The 26,545-nt window shown below is 38.3% G+C and overlaps 1 protein-coding gene across 1 annotated transcript in view; it reads right to left on the reverse strand.

Moving 5' to 3' along the window:
- MYO3A (myosin IIIA) overlaps positions 1-26,545 on the reverse strand; it is a 193,718-nt gene that overhangs the window by 70,648 nt on the left and 96,525 nt on the right. Inside the window, 3 exon segments of the mRNA XM_032473581.1 lie at positions 10,387-10,534; positions 13,395-13,605; positions 18,380-18,506. Of these exon segments, the coding sequence (XP_032329472.1) occupies positions 10,387-10,534; positions 13,395-13,605; positions 18,380-18,506 (486 nt within the window).

A 26,545-nucleotide genomic window follows, 5' to 3' on the forward strand; every position in this document is an offset into this window, starting at 1 on the left:
AGCAGGAACCCATCAAAGAGGCAGAGAAACAGAAAGTACATTAGGGATGCCAAAGGAGGGAATTTCCAAAAACAGGAGTCTATCAACAGGGTCAGAAATACAGAAAGGCTAATAATGGGGAGACTAAAATGTTTCTGATACTGATGACTGATGAGATTTAGGGCCATTCCAATAGCACGGGGGAGGTCAGGGCCAGGTGCTATGGACTCAGTGTATCCAGGTGGGGAAGGAATCAACACAATGCAATGAATACTGAATATGCTTTCAAGGAGCTTGGTTGTGAATGGAAGAGAGAGGGTCATGACTATAGAGACTTTTGAAGATTCCATCATATAATTAGGCTAAAGGATGGCCCTGATGGAGAGAAGTGGGGAAGGGGATGGAGGGAGAGGGTGAGAGAATGAATGTTTGCTAGAACAAGACCCTGGGATAGTTGAGAACTGTGCAAACACAGATACTATCCTAAACTTATGTCCCTTTTTTGACCTAAGAAATGTCACAATCTAAACTTTTTTGTGTGACTGCTGTTTTTAAAATGCGATTTCAAAGTAAATTTGCAATAAGCCTAAATATTTTGAATCAAAAAAAGTTCATATACTTCCAATTTATTTTACGTTTAAATAAAAACTTCAGTTTTTTAAAATTTTTTTATTGATTTATAATCATTTTACAATGCTGTGTCAAATTCCAGTGTAGAGCACAATTTTTCAGTCGTATATGAACATATATATATTCATTGAGACTTTTTTTCTCTGTGAGCTACCAGTAAGATCTTGTGTATATTTCTCTGTGCTATACAGTATCATCTTGTTTATCTATTCTACAATTTTGAAATCCCAGTCCTATCCCTTCCCACCCTCCACCCCCTTGGCAACCACAAGTTTGTATTCTATGTCTGTGAGTCTACTTCTGTTTTGTATTTATGCTTTGTTTTTGTTGTTTTTGTTTTTTGTTTTTTTTTAGATTCCACATATGAGCAATCTCATATGGTATTTTTCTTTCTCTTTCTGGCTTACTTCACTTAGAATGACATTCTCCAGGTTCATCTATGTTGCTGCAAATGGCGTTATGTTGTCAGTTTTTATGGCTGAGTAGTATTCCATTGTATAAATATACCACTGCTTCTTTATCCAGTCATCTGTTGATGGACATTTAGGCTGTTTCCGTGTCTTGGCATTGTAAATATTGCTACTATGAACATTGGGGGGCAGGTGTCATCCTGAAGTAGGGTTCCTTCTGGATATATGCCCAGGAGCTGGGATTCCTGGGTCATATGGTAATTCTATTCCTAGTCTTTAGAGGAATCTCCATACTGTTTTCCACAGTGGCTGTACCAAACTGCATTCCCACCAGCGGTGTAGGAGGGTTCCCCTTTCTCCACAGCCTCTCCAGCATTTGTCATTTGTGGATTTTTGAATGATGGCCACTCTGACTGGTGTGAGGTGATACCTCATTGTAGTTTTGATTTACATTTCTCTGATAATTAGTGATATGGAGCATTTTTTCATGTGCCTATTGATCATTTGTATGTCTTCCTTGGAGAATTGCTTGTTTAGGTCTTTTGCCCATTTCTGGATTGGTCAGGCAAGAGAGAGAAATAAAAGGGATCCAAATTGGAAAAGAAGAGGTAAAAGTATCATTATATGCTGAAGACATGTTACTATATATAGAAAACCCTAAAAGGTCCACACAAAAACTACTAGAGCTGATCGAAGAATTCAGCAAGGTAGCAGGTTACAAGATTAACGTTCAAAAATCAGTTGCATTTCTTTACACTAATGATGAATCAACAGAAAAAAAAAGTAAAGAAACAATCCCCTTTAAAATAGCACCCAAAGTAATAAAATACCTAGGAATAAATCCTAACCAAGGAGGTGAAAGAATTATACACAGAAAACTATAAACCATTGATGAAGGAAATTAAAGACTTTAAAAAATGGAAAGATATCCCATGCTCTTGGATTGGAAGAATCAATATTTTTTTTTTTTAACATTTTTTATTGATTTATAATCATTTTACAATGTTGTGTCAAATTCCAGTGTTCAGCACAATTTTTCAGTTATTCATGGACATATACACACTCATTGTCACATTTTTTTCTCTGTGAGTTATCATAACATTTTGTGTATATTTCCCTGTGCTATACAGTGTAGTCTATTCTACAATTTTGAAATCCCAGTCTATCCCTTCCCACCCTCCACCCCCCTGGTAACCACAAGTCTGTATTCTCTGTCTGTGAGTCTATTTCTGTCCTTTATTTACTGCTTTGTTTTGTTGTTTGTTTTGTTTTGTTTTTTAGATTCCACATATGAGCGATCTCATATGGTATTTTTCTTTCTCTTTCTGGCTTACTTCACTTAGAATGACATTCTCCAGGAGCATCCATGTTGCTGCAAATGGCATTATGTTGTCGGTTTTTATGGCTGAGTAGTATTCCATTGTATAAATATACCACTTCTTCTTTATCCAGTCACCCATTGATGGACATTTAGGCTGTTTCCATGTTTTGGCTATTGTAAATAGTGCTGCTATGAACATTGGGGTGCAGGTGTCATCCTGAAGTAGGTTCCTTCTGGATACAAGCCCAGGAGTGGGATTCCTGGGTCATATGGTGAAGTCTATTCCTAGTCTTTTGAGGAATCTCCACACTGTTTTCCATAGTGGCTGCACCAAACTGCATTCCCACCAGCAGTGTAGGAGGGTTCCCCTTTCTCCACAGCCTCTCCAGCATTTGTCATTTGTGGATTTTTGAATGACTGGCCATTCTGACTGGTGTGAGGTGATACCTCATTGTAGTTTTGATTTGCATTTCTCTGATAATTAGTGATATTGAGCATTTTTTCATGTGCTTTTTGATCATTTGTATGTCTTCCTTGGAGAATTGCTTGTTTAGGTCTTCTGCCCATTTTTGGATTGGGTTGTTTATTTTTTTCTTATTGAGTCGTATGAGCTGCTTATATATTCTGGAGATCAAGCCTTCGTCAGGTTTCACTTGCAAAAATTTTCTCCCATTCCGTAGGTTTTCTTCTTGTTTTATTTCTGGTTTCCTTTGCTGTGCAGAAGCTTGTAAGTTTCATTAGGTCCCATTTGTTTATTCTTGCTTTTATTTCTTCTAGGAGAAAATTTTTGAAATGTATGTCAGATAATGTTTTGCCTATGTTTTCCTCTAGGAGGTTTATTGTATCTTGTCTATGTTTAAGTCTTTAATCCATTTTGAGTTGATTTTTGTATATGGTGTAAGGGAGTGTTCTAGCTTCATTGTTTTACATGCTGCTGTCCAGTTTTCCCAACACCATTTGCTGAAGAGACTGTCTTTATTCCAATGTATATTCTTGCCTCCTTTGTCAAAGATGAGTTGACCAAAAGTTTGTGGGTTCATTTCTGGGCTATCTATTCTGTTCCATTGGTCTATATGTCTGTTTTGGTACCAATACCATACTGTCTTGATGACTGTAGCTCTATAGTATTGTCTGAAGTCTGGGAGAGTTATTCCTCCAGCCTCTTTCTTTCTCTTCAGTAATGCTTTGGCAATTCTAGGTCTTTGATGGTTCCATATGAATTTTATTATGATTTTTTCTAGTTCTGTGAAATATGTCCTGGGTTATTGGATAGGGATTGCATTAAATCTGTAGATTGCTTTGGGCAGTGTGACCATTTTAACAATATTGATTCTTCCAATCCAAGAGCATGGAATATCTTTCCATTTTTTAAAGTCTTCTTTAATTTCCTTCATCAATGGTTTATAGTTTTCTGTGCATAATTCTTTCACCTCCTTGGTTAGATTTATTCCCAGATATTTTATTACTTTGGGTGTTATTTTACAGGGGATTGTTTCTTTACTTTCTTCTTCTGTTGAGTTGTCGATAGTGTAAAGAAGTGCAACTGATTTTTGAACGTTAATCTTGTAACCTGCTACCTTGCTGAATTCTTCAATCAGCTCTAGTAGCTTTTGTGTGGACCTTTTAGGGTTTTCTATATATAGTAACATGTCATCAGCATATAATGACACTTTTACCTCTTCTTTTCCAATTTGGATCCCTTTTATTTCTTTCTCTTGTCTGACTGCTGTGGCTAGGACTTCCAGGACTATGTTGAATAGGAGTGGTGATAGTGGGCATCCTTGTCTTGTCCCAGATTTTAGTGGGAAGCTTTTGAGTTTTTCACCGTTGAGTACTATGCTGGCTGTAGGTTTGTCATATATAGCTTTTATGATGTTGAGATATGTTCCCTCTATACCCACTTTGGCGAGAGTTTTTATCATAAATGGGTGTTGAATTTTATCAAATGCTTTTTCTGCATCGATTGAGATGATCATGTGGTTTTTGTCCTTTCTCTTGTTGATGTGATGTATTACACTGATTGATTTGCATATGTTGAACCAGCCTTGTGTCCCTGGGATGAACCCCACTTGGTCATGATGTATAATCTTTTTTATGTGTTGTTGGATTCTATTTGCTAAAATTTTGGTGAGGATTTTGCCATCTATGTTCATCAGTGATATTGGCCTATAATTCTCTTTTTTGGTAGTGTCTTTGCCTGGTTTTGGTATGAGGGTGATGGTGGCTTCATAGAATGAGTTTGGGAGTATTCCCTCCTTTTCAATCGTCTGGAAGAGTTTGAGAAGGACTGGTATGAGTTCTTTGTATGTTTGGTAGAATTCCCCAGTGAAGCCGTCCGGTCCTGGACTTTTATTTGTAGGGAGGTTTTTAATTGCTATTTCTATTTCCTTTCTAGTGATCGGATTGTTCAAGTGTTCAGCTTCTTCTTGATTCAGTTTTGGTGGACAGTATGTTTCCAGAAACTTGTCCATCTCCTCTAGGTTATCCAGTTTGGTTCCATATAGTTTTTCATAATATTCTCGTATGATATTCTGTATTTCTATTTTGTTTGTTGTAATTTCTCCATTTTCCTTTCTTATTTTGCTAATTTGTGCTCTCTCTTTTTTCTTCTTTGTGAGTTTGGCCAGAGGTTTGTCGATTTTATTTACTTTTTCAAAAAACCAGCTTTTGGTTTGGTTGATTTTTTTCTATGGTCTTGTTAATCTCTATTGTACTTAATTCCTCTCTGATCTTTATTATTTCCTTCCTTCTGCTGCTTTTGGGGCTTTTGTTCTTCTTTTTCTAATTCATTCAGGTGGTGGATTAAATTGTTTATTTGAGATTGTTCTTCTTTTTTGAGGAAGGCCTGTATCGCTATAAACTTCCCTCTTAGCACTGCCTTTGCTGTGTCCCATAGGTTTTGAGTGGTTGTGCTTTCATTATCATTTGTCTCAAGGTATTTTTTAATTTCAGCTTTGATTTCCTCATTGATCCATTGTTTTTTCAATAACATATTGTTTAATCTCCATGCTTTCCTTTTTTTCTCCTTTGTTTCTCTGTTGTTGATTTCCAGTTTCATGGCATTGTGGTCAGTAAAGATGCTTGAGATAATTTCTATCTTCTTAAAATTGTTGAGGTTTCTTTTGTGCCCAAGTACATGATCGATCCTGGAAAATGTTCCATGTGCACTTGAAAAGAATGTATATCCTATTTTTGGGGGGTGTAATGCTCTGAAAATATCCACCAAATCTAGTTTTTCTATTGTAGTATTTAATTTCTCTGTTGCCTTGTTTATTTTCTGTCTGGAAGATCTGTCTAGTGATGTCAATGCAGTGTTAAAATCTCCAACTATGATTGTATTCCCATCAATATCCCCCTTTATCTCTGTTAGTAATTCTTGTATGTACTTAGGTGCTCCTATATTGGGTGCATATATATTAACGAGTGTAATATCCTCATCTTGTATCACTCCTTTAATCATTATAAAATGTCCTTCTTTATCTTTCTTTATGGCCTTTGTTTTAAAGTCTATTTTGTCTGAAATCAGTACTGCAACACCTGCTTTTTTGGCTTTTCCATTTGCATGGAGTATCCTTTTCCATCCTTTCACTCTCAATCTATATGTGTCCTTCTCCCTAAAGTGGGTCTCTTGTATGCAGCATATTGAAGGTTCTTGCTTTATTATCCAGTCTGCCACTCTGTGTCTTTTGACTGGAGCATTTAGTCCATTAACATTTACAGTAATTAATGATAGATGTGTGTTTATTGCCATTTTGAACTTATCTTTGCAGTTGAATTGGTATATCCTCTTTGTTCCTTTCTTCTTCGTTTTGTGGTTTGGTAATTTTCCTTTGTATTATCATGGATTTTATTTAATTTTTGTGACTCCTTTGTAAATTTTTGGCTTGTGGTTACCCTTTTTTGTAAATCTATCAACCCATTACTATAACTGTTTTTATTAAACTGATAGTAACATGATCTCAAGCCCATCCTACTGTTAAAAAAATTTTAAAAAAGAAAGAAAAAATATTCTATATTTCCCTGCCTCCCTCTCCACTCTCAGTGATTTGTATGTCTTATTTTATAATTTCATGTTTACTTTATTTGTAATTCATGAGTTATCACCTTTCCAGTTGTGTGTTTCTCATTTCTGTAGCATCCTGCTGCTTTTCTATTTAGAATAGCCCTTTCAATATTTCTTTTAGCATGGGTTTAGTGTTGCTAAACTCCTGCAGCTTTTTTTTTGTTTGTGAAACTCTTTATTTCTCCTTCTACCGTCAAGGATAGCCTTGCTGGATAAAGGATCCTAGGCTGCATCTTTTTTTCATTCAGGGCTTTGAATATATCTTGCCATTCCCTTCTGGCCTGTAGTGTTTGTGTAGAGAAATCAGCTGAGAGCCTTATGGGGGTTCCCTTGTAACTTGCTCTTTGCTTTTCTCTTGCTGCCTTTAGAATCATTTCTTTATCCTTGACTCTGGCCATCTTGATTATGATATGTCTTGGTGTGGGTCTATTTGGGTTCTTCCTGTTTGGGACCCTCTGAGCTTCCTGTACTTGGATATCTGATTCCTTCTTTAAGTTTGGGAAGTTTTCAGTCATGATTTCTTCAAAAACCTTTTCAATCCCCTTTGATCTTTCTTCTCCTTCTGGGACCCCTATTAGGCGAAGATTGGGATGCTTTATATTATCCCATAGGTCCCTTATGCTGTTTTCATTATTTTTTATTTGCTTCTCTTGTAGTTCTTCTGAATGGGTGCTTTCTATTGCCCTGTCTTCTAGATCACTAATTCGTTCCTCTGCATTATCTAGTCGGCTTTGCACAGCTATTAGATCATTCCTCATCTCTGTCAATGAGTTTACCCATTCTACTTGGCTCTTCTTTATAGCTTCAATTTCATTTTTGACATATTTTATATCTCTAAGCACTATCTCTTTTAATTCCTTCAGCAATTCGATCACTCCTTTTTTGAGATCTTGATCTAGTAGGCTATCGATGTCTATTTCGTTGATCTTTCTTTCAGGGGATTTCTCTTGTTCTTTTAATTGGGAAAGGTTTTTCTGCTTCTTCATCTTGCTCATACCTCTTTGGCACTGTGGTTTATGGAGTATCACTTGTTTATTTTCGTCCTTAAGGATTTTATCTATCTGATGCCTATTTAGGAATAGAACTTAGGAAAAAAGGAAAAAAAAAAATAAGAGAGAGAGAGAAAGAATTTTAAAAGAAGGGACAAAGAGGGTTTGAAAACAGTGTATAATGAATAATAGAAGAGTGAGTTGAAGCAGAGTATTAATCGGGTTGAGATGTCCTTTTGAAACCTTTACCAAAAAAGGGGGGGGAGATGAATAGATGTATTTGAAACCTGTGTCTAATCAATAGCAGGACATCAAAACCCAAGAGAAATAGAAATGAATTAAGAAGTAAAGATTAAGAGAGTAATAGAAAATAGAACAGGTAAAAACAGATTTAAAAAAAAAAGGGGGGGGGGCGTTGTCAGTGTTCTCCTGGAGTCTGTGTGCTTTTAATGTGAAGTCTTTCTGTCTTCGTCCTGTTTTGGAAGCTCAGCTTGCCGTTTTCAGAGGCCCTCCGTTGGCGCCCTCTTCTGTGCTGCTCCCAGCACCTGTCAGCAAGCAGATCGCGCCTCCTCCTAACACTGGGTCAGGTACAGCTCTCTGCTGTGGGTGGGCGGGTCGCTGCCCCTCCGGATGCCGCAGTCAGATGTTGTAGCTCCGCTGCTGTGTGCGGCTGCGCGCTCCGCCCTGGTCGGCTCTCCGCGGGTGGGCTCGGGGAATACCGAGGGATCAGCCCTGTCCCTGCTCCGAGCCAGAACCCAGCTCCTTGTTTGTCTTTGTGGAACAAGTTCTCTGAGGGACCAGGATGGAAGGATCCTATCTGCCCCGGGCTGCAGGCCAGTCTCAGTCTGGCCTTTGAGGCTGCTAAGCCCTTCGGTGCGGATGCAGGTTTCGCCCCCGCCCCCGCCTGGGTGCTCAGCGCGGAGGATATGGCGGCTGTGCCTGAGCACCGCCTCTCTTCCCCCAAAAACTTTCCACGGGTTTTCAGAGATGGGGGTGTGCACCCTTCCCCCGAGAGCACATCAACCTTGCTGTTTTATGGAGGGCCCAGGTTGTTCTGCCCTGTGCACCCACAGCCACGGCGCGCAGCCCCTTGCGTTCCCCCGGGGCTGCCTCCGTGCAGCCACTTCTGTCCTCCGCCCGGCTTGTGCAGCCTGGCCTTGCCCGCGGCTGCCGGCCCGCGTCTCAGGCTGGGTGTCGGGGGGACGCTCTGTGCCCGTTTAACTTAGTTCTGTTAGTCAAGGGCTGCTCTGTACAGATCCGAGCCTCGGAGGCTCCCCCTCCGTCCGGCTGGCCTCTCAGTTGGAGAGGGGAGACCCAGCGAGCGAGCGCCAGTCCTCCTTTGCCGCTCCCTCCCCGCGGGACCCGTCCCGCGCTGCTTTGCCTTTTGTTCTTTCTTTTTTCCTTTTCTCCTACCAGATTTTTGGCGTCTTTATCTTTTGAAGAGGGCGATGTTCTGTCGGAGTTCCACAGGTGCTCTGGTTGGCTGAGTGGGTCTGTAGATGTAGGTCTTGGTGTATTTGTGGGAGAGGGTGACCTGAGAGCGTCCTTCTACTCCGCCATCTTTCCCAAGAATCAATATTGTTAAAATGGTCACACTGCCCAAGGCAATCTACAGATTTAATGCAATCCCTATCAAACTACCCAGGACATATTTCAGAGAACTAGAACAAATCATAATAAAATTTATATGGAACCATCAAAGACCTAGAATTGCCAAAGCATTACTGAAGAGAAAGAATGAGGCTGGAGGAATAACTCTCGCAGACTTCAGACAATACTATAGAGCTACAGTCATCAAGACAGCATGGTATTGGTACCAAAACAGACATAATGACCAATGGAACAGAATAGAGAGCCCAGAAATGAATCCACAAACTTTTGGTCAACTCATCTTCAACAAAGGAGGCAAGAATATACACTGGAATAAAGACAGCCTTTTCAGCAAATGGTGTTGGGAAAACTGGACAGCACCATGTAAAGCAATGAAGCTAGAACACTCTCTTAAACCATACACAAAAATGAACTCAAGATGGATCAAAGACTTAAACATAAGACAAGATACAACGAACCTACTAGAAGAAAATATAGGAAAAACATTATCTGACATACATCTCAAAAATGTCCTCCTAGAAGAGTCTACTCAAGCAATAGAAATAAAAGCAAGAATAAACAAATGGGACCTAATGAAACTTAGAAGCTTCTGCACAGCAAAGGAAACCATAAGTAAAACAAAAAGACAACCTACGGAATGGGAGAAAATTTTTGCAAATGAAACTGACAAAGGCTTGATCCCAGAATATATAAGCAGCTCATATGACTTAATAAAAACCTCAGTTTTAATCAGTAAACACAAAACAATTTAGTATTATTTAAAGGAGCAATGACACACTACATTATATAAAATACAACTACTTCTTTTAGACTTGATAAAATAATTTTAATACTACAGTTTTGCCAAATGCAATTCAAGTAAGTCTCTGATTTTTGAAGCTAAATCATAAATTACACATGGCACTCTGACAGAATTATCATTTCATGGCATTTACATCAAATCTATTATCTTGCGTTCTGTTGCCTAGCTACTGGAATTCTGAAGTTAATGCATTTTAGATGGGTATTTAAATTTCAAACAGAATTTCAGCTATACAGTCTACAGAAAGAGAAACAGCTGGATATATCTGCTGATTTAAATTTCCAAAGGAAACTTCTTTGCTTGTAAGGGCTCAGAGCTGCTAAGTTTTGGAGGTGAGTCTGATGATTTTTGGTGGAAGACACCCAACATCACGTAACAAGGCACCCTAGGTTTATACTAGTTTTTTTGGCTTGTTTTTGTTTTCACTGCGAGCATGGAGAAAAGGAAATCTTTTTTTGATCATTATCAAGTGCTTAAGATTTTAAATCTATGATTTAGATTTTGCTTCATAGTACAGTTCTGCACATCACACACACACACACATGCATCTATACTACGTAGAATAAAATACCACAGCTCACCTGTTCCCATGCAAAGACGTGTTGATTGAAATAATACTGAATTTGTTCATTTGCAATGTTAATGCACAGCTGCTCGAAGGAATTCTTTTTGAAGTTTTCAAAGCCAAATATATCCAGAATGCCAATGCTTAGTTCATCACCATTCCTACTGGAAATTTTAGGAGACATTATTTTGAGTTCTTATTTATTTTCTCAGGAGGTAATTAAAGCAGGATCTTTCAGACTCATTTTTGTGATTTAGCAAAACAACAACAACAACAACAAAAAAAACCCCAAAAAAACCTAGTACCAGGATATAGAGTGAAAATTGTTTTAATTGAAAAAGCTTCTGTCCACAGAATATAAAGTAGGTAGCATCGATTTTAATATATAGATGTTACAATATTTTCCTTGTACTACAGAAACCACTCCTATACTCTTTTGTATACTTAAACAAAATGTTTTTTTCTCCTATGGGTTTGTAAACACAAAAATCACAGCCCTGAGTGACTCATGAATCGCAGGGAAAACCTAGCCAGCACTGAGAACACAGAATAAACATGTTCAATATAAACCATACCAGAAAATCAAAAATTCTATGAAAAAGTATTTAGTCTCTCACTAGAGAACAATTTAAACATCTTGCTAAAACTATTTTACTTACTTTAAAGAATTGTTATTTGTTTTTGAATTAGTTACACCTAATTTTTTTTAACACGGAATAAATAGCAACCTGGAGAAAGATATAAGCATATGTGAATTTATTTTAGAATTAAATACTTTAAAATACAATTAAATACTATTTTACAATTCAGTGTTCCAAATGCATTTTTTCCCCCTGCCCCTCCATAATGGTCACCTCTGTTCACTAAAGGTCAGAGACTTGGTCAAACACTATACTCCTCCTCCAAGAAATATATATACTGCAAAGTTATTTCCTTGTGAATTTAAAAAGGAGAGTACAAACCTTTCCTTTTCTGTTCATTATTTATGTATTCTCGGTTAACTTTGGAGATGACAGCTAGCAACCACATGCTGTGAACTGATGGGTGTTCCCTATATTTGGAAGAACTGACTGAGTTCAGAATACAGAGTTACAAAATACTTTGAACATGTGATGGGATGGACTAAAGGAAAGATACCTGAATGTCTCTGAAAATTCCTATTTTGAATAGTAAGTGTAATTCAATGTGGTTACATAAGACAAAAATGTCTAGTTAAAATTTATCCTGGTTTAGTCAAAATTATTATTCTTTTACAATCTCTTTTTCCCACAGGGTCCCACAGAGATAGTTATTTAACTCAAATAATAATAATAATGTGTTAGAGCCAGGAGGATCTTAGAGACGAGCTAGTTCAGGGATCCTTAAACTGGGATCTGTTAATGGCCTTCAAAAGGTCTGGAATGACAACTGTGTGCAATATTTTGGTGGGTATGTAGAAAAAGATCCATTTTTTTATTTTGGAGTGGAGGATACAGTTTTCAAGAGATTCTTAAAAGGCTCCAGGATACCCACCAACAATGAAGACCACGACTTGTCACTCCATGCCTCTTTTTAACTGCGAGGAGGAGAGGCTGAGAGATGCAGTAACTCGCCCAAGGTCACACGACGAGTTGATGGGCAAGCCTGGCACAGAACACATCTCTCCAAAATCTTGGTGTAAATCTTGACAGATTGAACCAAACTACTCGAATGGTCTTCTTTTAATTTTTTTTTTTAAACTACCAAAAGTGTAAACATCTAAGATTTGAACAGTTTTCATCAGTGTATGGAAAGGAAAGTCACCCAGCAGTGGCAGGCTACTGCAGCAGATTCACCTGTTTATAAGTCACAGCTTCCTGGGTACCACTTAGTGTCAAACATGCGGATGACAACTAAGAAAATGAGGTCAAGTATCTGAAGATATTGCCTACATTTTACGGAATACACAGATATAGAAAAATTCTGGAATTTCTCCATTTTCACCTGAAAGCCTGGCATCCTACAAATGGCCACACGTGAACATACAAACTGTCTTGGCCATTAAATTGTAACGGGCAAAGTGGGTTGTGATTTGCAGATCTAGTCAGATAGGGTACAGTTCGACAGGGAGTTGAAAAGAAGCAATTTTGAGGGACAGACAGTTAAGAACATGGAGGGATAATGGATAATCTCTTAGATTATTTTGAATATTATGATGTGACATGTATTTAGGGAGAAATAACAGTGAATTACATGCCTGAAATGTATATGAAATCTTTTATGCTTAGTAAGCAAGTGTGGTGCACATGAGGTGATCTTAAGGTAGGAATCCATCTTATTTTTCAAATACAAATTTCTGACAATTGTATAATTTATGGCAGAACAAAGCTTTGGATGTAAATGTATGAACATATCTATGCACAATCTGTGGTGTGTGGAGAGCCCTCCATCAGTGGTGGCTGTGGTTATCTTTATTTCAAAGACAAGGTACTAGGCAGGTCGTAGATTTAAGTTCTGTATATCTTACATCTGTCATGGCTCTGTAACATTGTTCATATTCTGCTCCATGATTTACTAGTTACTGAGAGCATTTCTGAACCAAATTTCATTGGAGGTCATACCTACCTTTACTGGGTTACAGTGAGAGTTAAAATATGAAAAGCATGTTTTCTTTTGCCTTGAAGATTAAATTCAATCCCTTAAAACAAAAAACTGCTGAACAGACATTTTATGCAAGTGTAAAATGGTATGTGCATCACGGCACATCTTCTAATCCAAGAACATATAAACTGATAGTAAGAAATAGTTTAAAAAATCACTTTCTATTATGTTTATTCATACTGCTACAGTTTTTATGGTCCAGCAGTTTTAAAACTTTGCAGATACATGGTGCAATGAAATGGTACCATTGGGAAACCAAACAGACCTACTAGAAGTATACCTTTACTAATTAAGTGATACCAATTAGAAATATCTTCAAAGGGACTCATGTACAAATCAGTAAATTAGAAAGCAGATTTACATCACCAGGCATTTGGGGGAAAACATTTCTATGAAGATTTTTACCTGGGTGGTGCATCGTGCTTCAATAAGCTGTTAATGTGGTTGACTATCCAACTAAACAGGCGTCCATATAAAGTTTTAGCCATCGCATCCCTGATGTCACTAGCTTTTTCTACAGTATTGGGTCGTATGATGGTTTCTCCTCTGGTGACCACACAGTGGGATGTGAGAGCTTCTTGCAGCTCATCTGCTTGAATGCAAAGCAAAGAAGCCGCTAAAACAAACAAACAAAAAACCAGATAGGTGGTTAGAAGAAATTATGACAAACGAGTAATTTCCCAGAGAATGAAAATGTAGTTCACCTTCTTCAAATGACATGAAATAAATATGTGAAGATTTTATAATGTAAAAATAAGTCACTATTCAATTGGAGTCCTTCATCTCTTCTTAATCATCTTCCTCTGCTTACTCTGACCGGTCAAATGTTGGCTGTTGTAAAATGTAGCACCACTCAGCCTGGACTGGCTGAGAGTGACCAGCTGTACAAACCAGTGGTTGTTTAGCTGATGCCAAACATAATTTCACTGAATTATGTTAAATAGTTTAAAAACATAATGAACAGTTTTGCTATCATTTGGATACCACTATTATATACACATTTTCAAAATGTAGAAATTGATTGTAAGGTTACCTAGGCTTCAGGGATATACCCAAATTAATGCATTTTCAAGTCCATTGCCTTGACCACTCGGCCACGACTACCCAAACTAATGCATTTTAAGTATCTTTTGCAATATAGAAACAAATTTGCATAAAACATCATGACATTCATAGTACTTTTTACCATACTACTTTTCAGTTACATACTTCAATGACAAAAGTCTGCTAAAACTTGTTGCCTGAACATTTAACATTTAATGTTAATTAAATATCACAGGGGATTTTAAGTGAATAGCACTTAAACTCAGTGAACAAAATTCATTTTTGAATATAATAAACATACTTAACCCAAACTATTTCATGTCAAGCTAATCTTTCAAATCAATTATTCTCCTTTTAAAAAAATTTGAACACTTTAAATATACATTTAGCATTTGGGACAAGATATTTCTTGGTTATATGGATAAAACTGTGGAACCTTATTTAAACAAAATAGTTTTTCACTCTGTAGAAGCACTATAGGCTTACTGCAGAAATCCTACCTTCAAAGAAAAATTCTGCATTTCTTTTCCTTCTGGGCATGTTTATTATCATTATTCTGCCCATGCATTTTATCCTAATGTCTTAAGCATTTCCCATTTTGTTGACTATTGTTTAATAAAATTTAAATTTGCTGCATAATGTTCTGCCATGTATCATAATGCATCAAGTTTTTGAATTTTATTTTTTATTGAAGTATAGTTGATTATAACATTAATTTTTAAATAGTTGGATGTTTAGGTTATTTCCATATGTTCACAATTGTAAAGAATGCTAGGATAAATCTTTTGGGCATGAATCTGTGTTCCTGATTTGTATTATTTCCTTAGCATAAATTGCCTAAATTCTGCAATTGGTTCTGAGTGTATAAACATATTTAAGCCTTTTAATACATACTGTTTAGTTGCTCTTCAAAAATTCTGAACCATTATTCTCGTATCAGCCAGATGAAAGCTAAATAATTTCAACACAATTTCATGGACACAGGATTATTATTTTTAAAAGTAATGCTTTCTTCTTTTAATTTGTTTTTGATTCCTAGGGAAGCTGAATACTTTCTTTTCATATTTTTTATTAGTGATTCGTCATTCTTATTTTGTGAACTGCCTTTTTTCACTGATATATTCATCTCTTCCTAATCAATTTATAAGCCCTCTTTACAGTTTAAAGAGAATAATGATATGTATGCTGCAAATACTTTTCCTCATTTTTTCATTTGCATTGCAATTTCATTCATTTTCCTTTTTTTTTTTTTTTTAGTATGAAAGAGTTTTAATTTTTATGTAGTCAAATCTTCATTTTCAAAAATCATTTCTGCTCTTGGTTTTCTGCACATAGAGTTCTTTAAGTCTTTTTTCATCTTAGGATTATATAAATACATTTTGCTCTGTGTATTCATTTTATTTATTTACTTATTTGCATTTAAGTCGATACATGTTTGGAATTCACTGTGGTATGTGGTGTGTGAGAAGGCTTCAGATTCCCTCTCCTACAAATGGCCACCCAGTTGGCTGTCCCTACAAAACTGATTGCCCTAGTGATTTGTAATGCCATTTCTGGGAATTCCACTTGCATCTCTTTCTGAACAATGTGCCCTATTGATTGGTATGTCTGTTTCTATTCCCACGTTGTTCACTCATTCGACATATTTATTTATTTATTTTAAACTTTTTTTTTAATTGAATTATAGTCATTTTACAATGTTGTGTCAAACTCCAGTGTAGAGCACAATTTTTCAGTTATACATGAACATACATATATTCATTGTCACATTTTATTTTTCGCTGTGAGCTATCATAAGATCTTGTGTATATTTCCCTGTGCTATACAGTATAATCTTGTTTATCTATTCTACATTTTGAAATCCCAGTCTGTCCCTTCCCATCCCCTGCCTCCTTGGCAACCACAAGTTTGTATTCTATGTTTATGAGTCTGTTTCTGTTTTGTATTTATGTTTTTTTTTTTAATTCCACATATAAGCAATCTCATATGGTATTTTTCTTTCTCTTTCTGGCTTACTTCACTTAGAATGACATTCTCCAGGAACATCCATGTTGCTGCAAATGGTGTTATATTGTCGGTTTTTATGGCTGAATAGTATTCCATTGTATAAATATACCACCACTTCTTTATCCAGTCATCTGTTGATGGACATTTAGGCTGTTTCCATGTCTTGGCTATTGTAAATAATGCTGCTATGCACATTGGGGTACAGGTGTCATCCTGAAGTAGGGTTCCTTCTGGATATATGCCCAGGAGCGGGATTCCTGGGTCATATGGTGAGTCTATTCCTAGTCTTTTGAGGAATCTCCATACCGTTTGCCACAGTGGCTGTACCAAACTGCATTCCCACCAGCAGTGTAGGAGGGTTCCCTTTTCTCCACAGCCTCTCCAGCATTTGTCACTTATGGACTTTTGAATGATGGACATTTTGACTGATGTGAGGTGATACCTCATTGTAGTTTTGATTTGCATTTCTCTGATAATTAGTGATACGGAGCATTTTTTCATGTGCCTATTGATCATTTGTATTTCTTCCTTGGAGAATTGCTCGTTTAGGTCTTCTGCCCATTTTTGGATTGGGTTGTTTGTTTTTTTCTTATTAAGTCATATGAGCTGCTTATATATTCTGGAGATCAAGCCTTTGTCAGTTTCATTTGCAAAAATTTTCTCCCATTCCGTAGGTTGTCGTTTTGTTTTACTTATGGTTTCCTTTGCTGTGCAGAAGCTTGTAAGTTTCGTTAGGTCCCATTTGTTTACTCTTGCTTTTATTTCTAATGCTTGTGTAGACTGCCCTAGGAGAACATTTTTGAGATGTATCATTTGACATATTTATTTAGTGAGTGTGTACTACATGCCTGGCATTTTACCTGGGGATATACTACTAAGTGCAACACTTTGTATGACAAACTTCTAGTCCTGATGGTCTTTATCCAGAGGGAATGGGAAGCTAACCAAGAAGTATAAGTGGGCAGAGGGACAAGGAAGGGGGAGGGAGATTGCAGGAACCCACTTATACATGTGTTAAGTGGTTTCTGAATGACTTGTGGGGAAAGTCCTGGAAAAGTTTGAGAACTAATGTGGAATAAACAACTGGGCAGTCACTTAGTTTGGGTGAGACATGATGTTGTCTTGGATGAGAGTGATGGTGATGGAGATAAAGAGGAAAGGTCATATTTGGGAGAGAGTTATGGGATAGAATGGACATGGTTGAGACCATGCATCTGTAAAATCATCTGGAAACATGGCCTTGGCTTGGAGATAATTCCTTGTAACTTTAATTATAAATTATTTTAATGTAAATTAGTAAAATTTCTATTTTCCATGAGTGGCTGTTGCAGACTGTGCTTTAATTCATTTTAACTATATTCCTATTAATACAAACCATTTGTGATCCATATAACTGTCTAATGCTATATGGAAATAGGTTTTCAGTCATCAAAATCAGGTTTTAGTTTGCAGTTTCTAAGTACACTCACATCTACAACATATCTTGTTGGAGCTCTTCTATTGGTTGGTGATAACTCTTCTAATTATGATCAGATGGTGAGGGTTGAATCTTATTGCTGGAATTTTCTGGTTATTCTTTCCACTTTTGATAACTTAATACCTTATGTGCCAATTAAGTTTCCTTTATATGTGAAAAACCAGAATGGTTTCCAGATACCTGCCAGTCATTATATGCCAACCTCAGACACTTGTTCTGCTGTATTACCAAGCTGGTTTCAGGGACTCAGGGGGTGGAGATGATGGGGATTTCATTCATTTCCCAGATTATGAATGAAACAAATCTGAAATTGTGAGGGCACATGCCAATATTAAAAATAAAAAATAGGGTATATTCTAAATAAAAAAGCTTTGCCACTGGAAGGTATCAGTGAGAAACCTTAAATTATTGAAATAATTCATCAAATTGCTGGTAAGAGAAAAGTTGATTTGAAGCAAATACCATGATGTACTTCTTGCATAGAAAATGACTCCAAAATTAATCAACCCAAGATGAACGTGTGTAAAAATACCCATCCAGTATGAAAATAAATAGTCAAGTCTTTATTACTTTTAAAATGATAGAGATGCCAGATCTACACAATAACAACTTTAAGTCTTTTTCAGATCAGTTTACTAAATTTTAATTGTGTCTTCTGCAGTAATTAGTTAATTTGTAGGCATGAGATCTGTTTATACTGGACTTTAAAAACTTCATTTTACACAAATTGAATCTGAGTATTCTTTTTTAGGATTCCATAAAAGTACAACTGCTTAAAATGATCCTTATGTGACACTCGCACTATGTCATCAGACTTTTTTTTTCAACAGTTCAGTTTTAAATGAAAGATAATAAAACTCACAGTTCTCCAGAGCTGCACGATTAGAAATGTGGCTCTTGTCAATCTGATGTTCAGTTGCCACAGAAGAAAATTCAATGTTTCCAACATTCAAGATTGCAGCAAGTATACTGTACACACTTCCAAGTTGCTGAAACACAGCACAGAAAGGCTGTAAGCATAACAAGGCAGAGACCGTGGCTGTGGACAGACTGGGGAAAGAATCTTTAGGCTCCAGCATAACAAAGTCATCCCATGGACTATGACGTCAAACTAAGAGACCCAAGTAGGCAAGGACCCAACTAAGCTCGGCCTTCCTAGTAATTTTAATCTTAGAGGTGAGCATGGTGCCTAAAACACTGAGTAATTAAAAACATTTTATGAATGCAAATATGAATAAAAAATAGAAATGAAAAGCAGCCCTCAGAAGAAGTAGAAAACCTAATTCATTAAATTAACATAGATTAATCAATCCATGTAAAACTTAACTTCAGAATGTGATGTGTCCATTTCCATGTGTTCATTTTCCTTGAGGCCCCTCAAAAGCGAGGCTATATGTGTGGATAAAGGAGAGTTAAGGAAGAAAAATAAAAAAATCTCAGCACCAAAATCAGAGGCTACGTATGGTTTAACTAGGACGTCAGAAATCCGGACTACAGTTTAGAGTTTATAGTCATAAAACCCTAAAGTACATCAAAAGTACGTTCAGAAATACATTTACAAACACATAAATATATATTCTCATCCAGTAGTTGCCAAACCCAAGACCTGCAAGAGAGATCAGTTGGTGTAGCTCTGTATTATTCATCTTAAATAGTTTACTCATCTTCCCTTCCCGCACCCCCCACTCCGGAGATTACAAAAAGATGATTCCATTTGCTTTATAATCCTTCTCACTCAGTCTCAACCAGTGGCTTCCAGGTCATCCACCATCGCCTTGTTAGTATCTCCTTGCAATCTTGGGTGATATATACATATATACGTACAAGCACGCGTGTGCGCACACACACACACACGGCTTCTTGGAGGCACTGGAAGAATTTTGTCAAGGAGTCTATGGTACTTCTAGGTGTCATTCCAATCATGTTCATGGTTCAGTGAGGTACAGGACAGAAAAAAATCCTTTATCATTTTCTTACATTGCTGTATTTATTCCAGCCCAGCTCCTGCACTTAACAGAAACAATGATCCCACCCACTGCAACACCCCACAATTTTGATGAAACTGTATATGAAAACAATCTTTGGGGATATTTATTCATTCATATATAACAAATATATACAATGAATATAATAAATATTTAAATGAATATATCTGTTGAGTGAATAAATATGTATATAGCTATATATTCACTTATCCAATAAACACATATTTCATGCCAGGCACTGTTTTAGTCAAAGGGGCTTCAGCAGCAGGCAAGACTGATGATCCTTGTTCCTTTGGGGGATTCAGGCAGTGGGAAGGCAGACATTAAGTAAATAAACAAGTAGCTAAACATGACATTTCAGGGGAAAAAAGGGGCTATGAAGAAAGTAAAATAGCTGTATTTTAAACTGATGAGTCTGGTTACTAAGTGGAACAGATGGAAACGTGGAATAGTCAGGAGGCTACTGCATTCATTTAGGTGAGAGAAGGCAAACAAAGACTGAGAGAAAATATTTGCAAAAAACACATCTGATAAAGGACTGTTATCAAAGTATTCAAAGGACTCTTAAAACTCAACAATAAAAAAAAAAAAAAACCCAAACAACACAATTTAAAAATGGGCCAAAAATCTTAATAAACAGCTCACTGAAAAAGACATGTAGATGGCAAATAAGCACAAGAAAAGATGCTCCACATCATATGTCACCAGGGAAACACAAATTAAAATCACAAAATAAATACCACTGTGCCACTATTAGAATGACCGAAATCCAAAATACCAACAACACCAAATGCTGGCGAGGATGTGGAGCAATAGGAACTCTCATTCAATTGCTGGTAGGAATGCAAAAATGGTATAGTCACTTTGGAAGACAGTTTGGCAGGTTGCTACAAAACTAAACTTACTCTTACCACATGAACCAGTAATCATGCTCCTTGGTATTTACCTAAAGGAGTTGAAAATGTATGTCTACATATAAACCTGTGCCTGGGTGTCTGCAGCAGCTTTATTCATAATTGCCAAAATGTGAAGCAATCAAGATGTCCTTCAGTTGGTGAGCAGATAACTGTGGTGAACTCTGACAAGTGAATATTATTCAGTACTAGCAAGACTTGAAAAGACATGGAGGAAACATAACTGCATATTGCTAATGAAATAACCAATTTGAAAAGGCTGCCTACTGTAAGATTCTAACTATATGACACTCTGGAAAAGGCAAAACTATGGAGACAGTAAAAAGATCAGTAGTTGCTAGGGGTTAGCAGGCAGGGAGAGATGAGTAGGCAGAGGAGAGGATTTTTAGGGCAGTGAACCTACTCTGTGTGATACCATAATGACGGCTACCTGTCATTATACATTTGTCCAAAGTCAAAGAAAGTACAACACTGAGAGTGAACCCTAAAGTAAACTATAAACTCTGGATGATAATGATGAGTCAACGTAGGGTCATCGGTTGTAACAAATATACCACTCTGGTGTGGGGTGTGAATGGTGTAGGAGGCTGGGGGTAGAGGGGGGACAAAGGGAATATGGGAAATCTCTGTACTTTCTACTCAGTTTTGCTGTGAGCCTAAAACTTCTCTAAAAAAATGAAACCTTAAAAAAAAGGTTATATAAGCAAGACTTAAGAGCTTAAGGAAAAAATTAGGTACTTGGTTTTAAAATCATTAATATATGGAATAAATTATCAAAAACATGCCTTCTTCGAACATTAACAACTCACAGGTAAACTGCCTGGCCTTAGTTTTGTTTCTCCATCAGGATCAGGGTCCCAGCTAGACTCCAAAACGTGATCGATGCACAAACTCAGCCTCTGGCATGATGCCCCTTACTAGTCCCTTGGCCTCTGGTCTTGCGACTCTGCAGTTCATCTTCCATACAACTGTCATAGCAATCTTCCCAGCAGGCAAACCAGATCATCTATGTCTCCAACTAGCATCCTTCAATGGCCTTTATTCCCTTAAGGATAAAGTTCCGACTTCTTACTAAAGCACCCAAAGAAGTGCCTCTTTGGTGTCTGGTGTCTGCTTGACTCTGCACCCTAATTTCCAGCTATTTTCTCAGCCAGCCGAACTTCTTACAGGTTCCCACGAATTCCACATTACTTTCATACTTTAGTTCCAGCTCATGTGTTCTTTCCCCCATTCTTCACACATAATCTCTTCTCAGAACTCTTCACTGACCAACCACCAGACTTCACGTTTCTGTACCATTCTCTATTTGTTATCATAGAATTGGCTCCACTTTATTAAAATTATGCTTAGTGTATGTGTCTTTTATCAGATGATAAACTCTCTGAGGATGGAGACCATGCCTAATTCATGTCTCTAATTCTTAACATAGGATCTGGTAGACAACTGGCACTCAATAAATGCTTGTCAACTGTTTTCTTTTGTGTCAGTCAAGTGACAATAAAATTTCCTTCACTTTCAAAACAATCTCTCTCGTATTTGTCTTGAAGTCTTTTAATCTGTGTCTCACAGTTTCTGCTTATCCTCCTCAGATTTTTAAAAAATTGTAACTGTCCCCTTCTTTTGGTCTCAGGCTTTGCATCCTGAATCAGTAGTTAGATTTTATGAGGCCAAGAGACCATATTAAGCCAAGTTGTTTTCTTCTAAAAGCCAATTAACTCCTCTAAGTGGTAGAGCCTTATAGTTGGGAAATACATGATCCTCTTTCTCTGATTTTGTTCTGGGAATGGAAGCTACAGCCCAGGCTGGATAGACTGCGTTTGGTGCAGGGTTCTTTGGGTGACATGCACCAAGTCCCCTCTTAGAGCCTCAGCCCACACTTGTCACCTAACTGAAACCCAAGAGAAGGAAGGAGAGGGGGAAAGATGCATGGACCTCAAAGCAGGTGGGGATCACCATGGACCATGGTGAAGTGACACCAGCCCAAGTTGGGGAACGTGGCCCTTCCCAGTCTAGTCCACGGAGAGACAAGGTCCTGATGCTGCCAGTGAGAAAGGACAGGGAAGGCAGGACGGAGAGGATCAGGCTGGGCAAGTACCACAGGACGGGATGCTATGGGAGCCCACATACCAGGCAAACAGGAACTGATGAGAAGAAAGGAGAAGCTGAGCCATCAGCATTTGCAGTTGTTTGTATATAACAAATATTAATACGTTCTGTATGCTTAGGCTGAATTTTGCAAATAAATAAAGCAATAAGGTGACACGAACAATTTGCAAATATCAGAATGAAATTAAATGGCCTTAATTTTAGTCACAAAATCAAAGATCGTGAGATTAAGAAGTGGCTCAAATAAGCCACTCCTCCGCCCTCCTTCTACTGATAAAGAAACTTAGACCAGAGAGGCTTAGTAATTGCTCTAAAGACAAACAAGCAGTGGCAGAGAGGCTTAGTAATTGCTCTAAAGACAAACAAGCAGTGGCCAAGGACTTTAACCCACAGACTCTGACTCTTTGGTACAGAATTATTTTTATTTTAATCTACTGGCTTCTTTGGTCCTGTCATTCCATTCAAATCACCAATGTTCGTTGAATTATGACATTCAAGAACTGTATACTTATTTTATGCATTTTGAATGCAGACTACTAGGTATCAAATTATTGTTTTTAAATTATTATCAAATGACTAACTAAAAGGGACTTCCTATGCCCCATGCACCCTGATTAAAACCGATTTTTAAAAATGAAATATTTCACAGAAATTCAATACCTTGTGTGATGCTTTAAAATACTTCAAAATTTACTTCACAAATATTATTTGATCATAACCAAAGCCATAACTGATAATCCAAAGAGAATGTACTAGCTGGTGATTTCAGACTGTCATAAGGAATGTAAGCAAAATTAAAGCAGGAAGAAAAGGCTTTCTCATCTTGGACAAAAGACATATGACTTTGTGCAAAGGGAAACAAATAAAAATTTGTGTCATGATACGATAGAAATTGCCTCTAAATGAGTTGACTCATAAAACTACTCATTTATTTTAATGATTTATTTTTAAACTATGGCAGGAAAATGGCTTAGGAAATCATTTATGTTTTGAAAAGTTTTAGAGGTTTTCCAATTTGCGTTATTTTTAGAGAATATTCAATTTTGATTTGCCTGTCAGTTTGCCAGGCGTGTGCTGAATCACAAACGTACAGGTGAACTGCAAACCCGGGGAATGTTTAAAGGGACACACACATCTTGGGTGCTGTTGACACCAACCAGAGAAAGACAAGGGGAGAGAGAGAGAGAGAGACACTCTCTATACTGGAGAGTCACCCAACCTGTGCAGCAGTAAAATGTGATGGTGGCAAGCTGTGCTTAGAGGATGTGAAAATTAAGCCATTTAACTTGATTTTGAAGGCTGCCTCTTTCCAAAATGAACTTGAAGCAGCTACAGACCAAGGACATACCCAAGAAAGCCAGTGAGAGGACATGAAAAAATCAGGAGTGGGATAAAAAGGAAGTAAACACCCGCTTGGTTTATTCTACTGTCAGCAAACTGGAGCTGTCTGCCCTGTTAACTGTCTGAGGCCCTGCTTTTAGGTGGGAGACCACCCTGTCCTGGGAGAGTCACCTTGAACCAGACTAGAAATCTGCACAAATTACTTAGAAGTGACTGTGCTTCAGCTCCAGAAACAGATGTTATATTTTTCCTAATTTATCCTAAGCTGTGTGTCTGGATGTTCAATAAGCATTGAGTATGTTTACATTTGGACTGTACAGTTTTACATAAATGAATTACACTTGTCACTAGATGCTAACTGCAGGACTGGTTTCATTTTAATGTGACTAAACATTACTCTACCAGGCGAGGGAGAGGAGTTAAGCCCCATATAAGTGAAACATTGCCTTTAATGACCGAGACGGAGAAGTGGGGAAAAAAAAAAAAAATTAAAAATGGTTCCCTGTTTCTGAGACAGCAACCTCTGGGGGAAAGAACTGGTGAGAAAATGAGCTCTTCCGACAAAAAAAAAGGGAAAGAACTACAATGGGGCCCAGCCTCTGGTGGGCAGCAGGTGCTGTACAGCATGTTTCTGGGCTGGAAGATGCTCTGAGATCCAACTCACTGCTCCTCTTTTCCCGTAACCAGGCAACCAATGGGGCCAGATCACAGTCCAAAGGGGCATCGGCCTCTAGCAACATCCATTCTACGACCAAGGACTGGAGAAAGGAGCTGCTTTCTTCTTTATTTGCTGCACCCCTTTCTGCTTTAGGAGGCACGATACCCTCTAAGGGCTTGAGTTAACTTGTCTCCACAGGTACAAGCTGCCGGTGATGGCAGCATTAGGGGCGGCGGGGGAGGGACAGCGATGCAGCAGTAGGGGAGGAGGCAGATCTGAATGTGAATTTTGGCCAATGTTACTGAGGAAGATGCACCCGGAAGCAGCCATGACCAGGAAGGGCTTGGAGCGGGGTAGAGCTAAGCTGAAACTGATGAGCATCAAGCTAGTCTGACGGAGCAGCAAGCATCCTATTTTCAGTCCTGCTGCAGCTGCTCTAGGTGTTATATAGTGTGCTAACACACGGGGGAGGACGAGATCTTGATCCCTTTCACCCAGAATGAGAGTGAAAGACCCAGGTGGTCACCAGTGAGGCTTGGGACCTCAGAATTAGAGCGAATGAATGTTACTATGTCTGGACCAGGGTGGCATGTGGAATCACCTGCAGTGTCTCCCATGGCTTGTCTGAAATCTCCGGGTGACAGTCATACGTCACCTGGAATATGGGTGACACTCAGGCCTTTCAAGTCAGGGCCTTCCTCCCCAGAGCTGAGCCAATGGCAAACACACTTATTTCCCTAGGTATAAAGCCATCTGTTTCATTAGGAAATATATTAGGGTCATTTCTGACACCAAAGGCAGTCAGGTACAGTTGACAACATAGCTTTCAGATGGTGTCCACCACCCAGACCTCATGGTGCACACAAGGGTGTACATCACTCCGCTCTTCCCGTGAGATGGCCACAATGTGTTCTGCAAGCTCAGGAACCTCCCAATTGTTCTCTCCTGTTCTGTCCTCACCGTTTTCCTCCCAACTCTCCAGCAAAGGCTGCTACTGTTCAAGCAAACTGTCCTGTCCTCACACATCAGTCCAGTCACCCTGCCAACGTTTGCTGCCACAGTGGCTTCTCCTCCTCTGCCTCCCTGCCCTCCTCCTTCTTTTTTTCCCCTTCTTTCTTTTGTGAGAGTGGAGTAGGGGAGTGAGATTTATATACTGGCCCTTTAAGAAATGCATCCGTCTCACCTGTAGAAAATTCTCCGCAGTAACATTACAGCTAAGAGCAAAGTCTGCAAGCTTTCCTAAAAACCTTCAGAAATCTTATCAAACAATGGATTCTTTGTTCCATTTTACAGCCTAAAAGCTATTTAATGCATCAACAGAGAGAAGGTCCTGAATCATCTGCTTCCTGCCTAGAGACCTCTGCAGAACCACTGAGCTTCCTGATTCGAGCTGCAGTTTAGCCAAATTTCCAGGCAGCCTCTAGGAATCCATGGAAAGAACGCACCATTCAGAAATAAAGATGGTTGAGCTGGAGCTTCTACTGCTAAACCAAAAGGTGTTTCAACTTCAGCTCAAGACTCCCCGTGAGTAAAGTATGTGCCTAAGTATGCATTCAATGCTGGCCTGCCCATGAATCTACAGTATCACTTCCCTCTTGTCCACATAATTCTCAGTCTTCTGGCAAAAAACCGAGAGCTCTGGGAAAGTCATGGTAATATTCTTCTCTGGTCCCAAGAGGAGTTATTTCTCCTCCCTTGGTCCTGAAAACAGCCTGCCAGTTCCCCTGGGCTCCCACAGCTCTCACCCACCTCTCCCCATGACCAATCCACTTGTCTAGAAACAGAGTGGCATTCAGAATTCAGAATTAAAGGAAGACTCTAAATTCTGGGGCTGTAAAGGCAGCCAGGTAGGGAGTCTTCCCATCAAATGTGAATTCCTCTTGGCTATGGAGAAAGGCCACATCAGAAAAAGCTCTGAAAGTTGAAATGTGTCCTGATGGACAAAGATCACTGTGGTTTACCAAAACCACTCCTGAAGGTAAGGCCCTAGTTTCAAGACAAAAGAAAGCTGTTTATCTATCCTT

This window comes from Camelus ferus, chromosome 35, assembly GCF_009834535.1.
Source record: "Camelus ferus isolate YT-003-E chromosome 35, BCGSAC_Cfer_1.0, whole genome shotgun sequence".
In the NCBI taxonomy this organism is placed as follows: Eukaryota; Metazoa; Chordata; class Mammalia; order Artiodactyla; family Camelidae; genus Camelus; species Camelus ferus.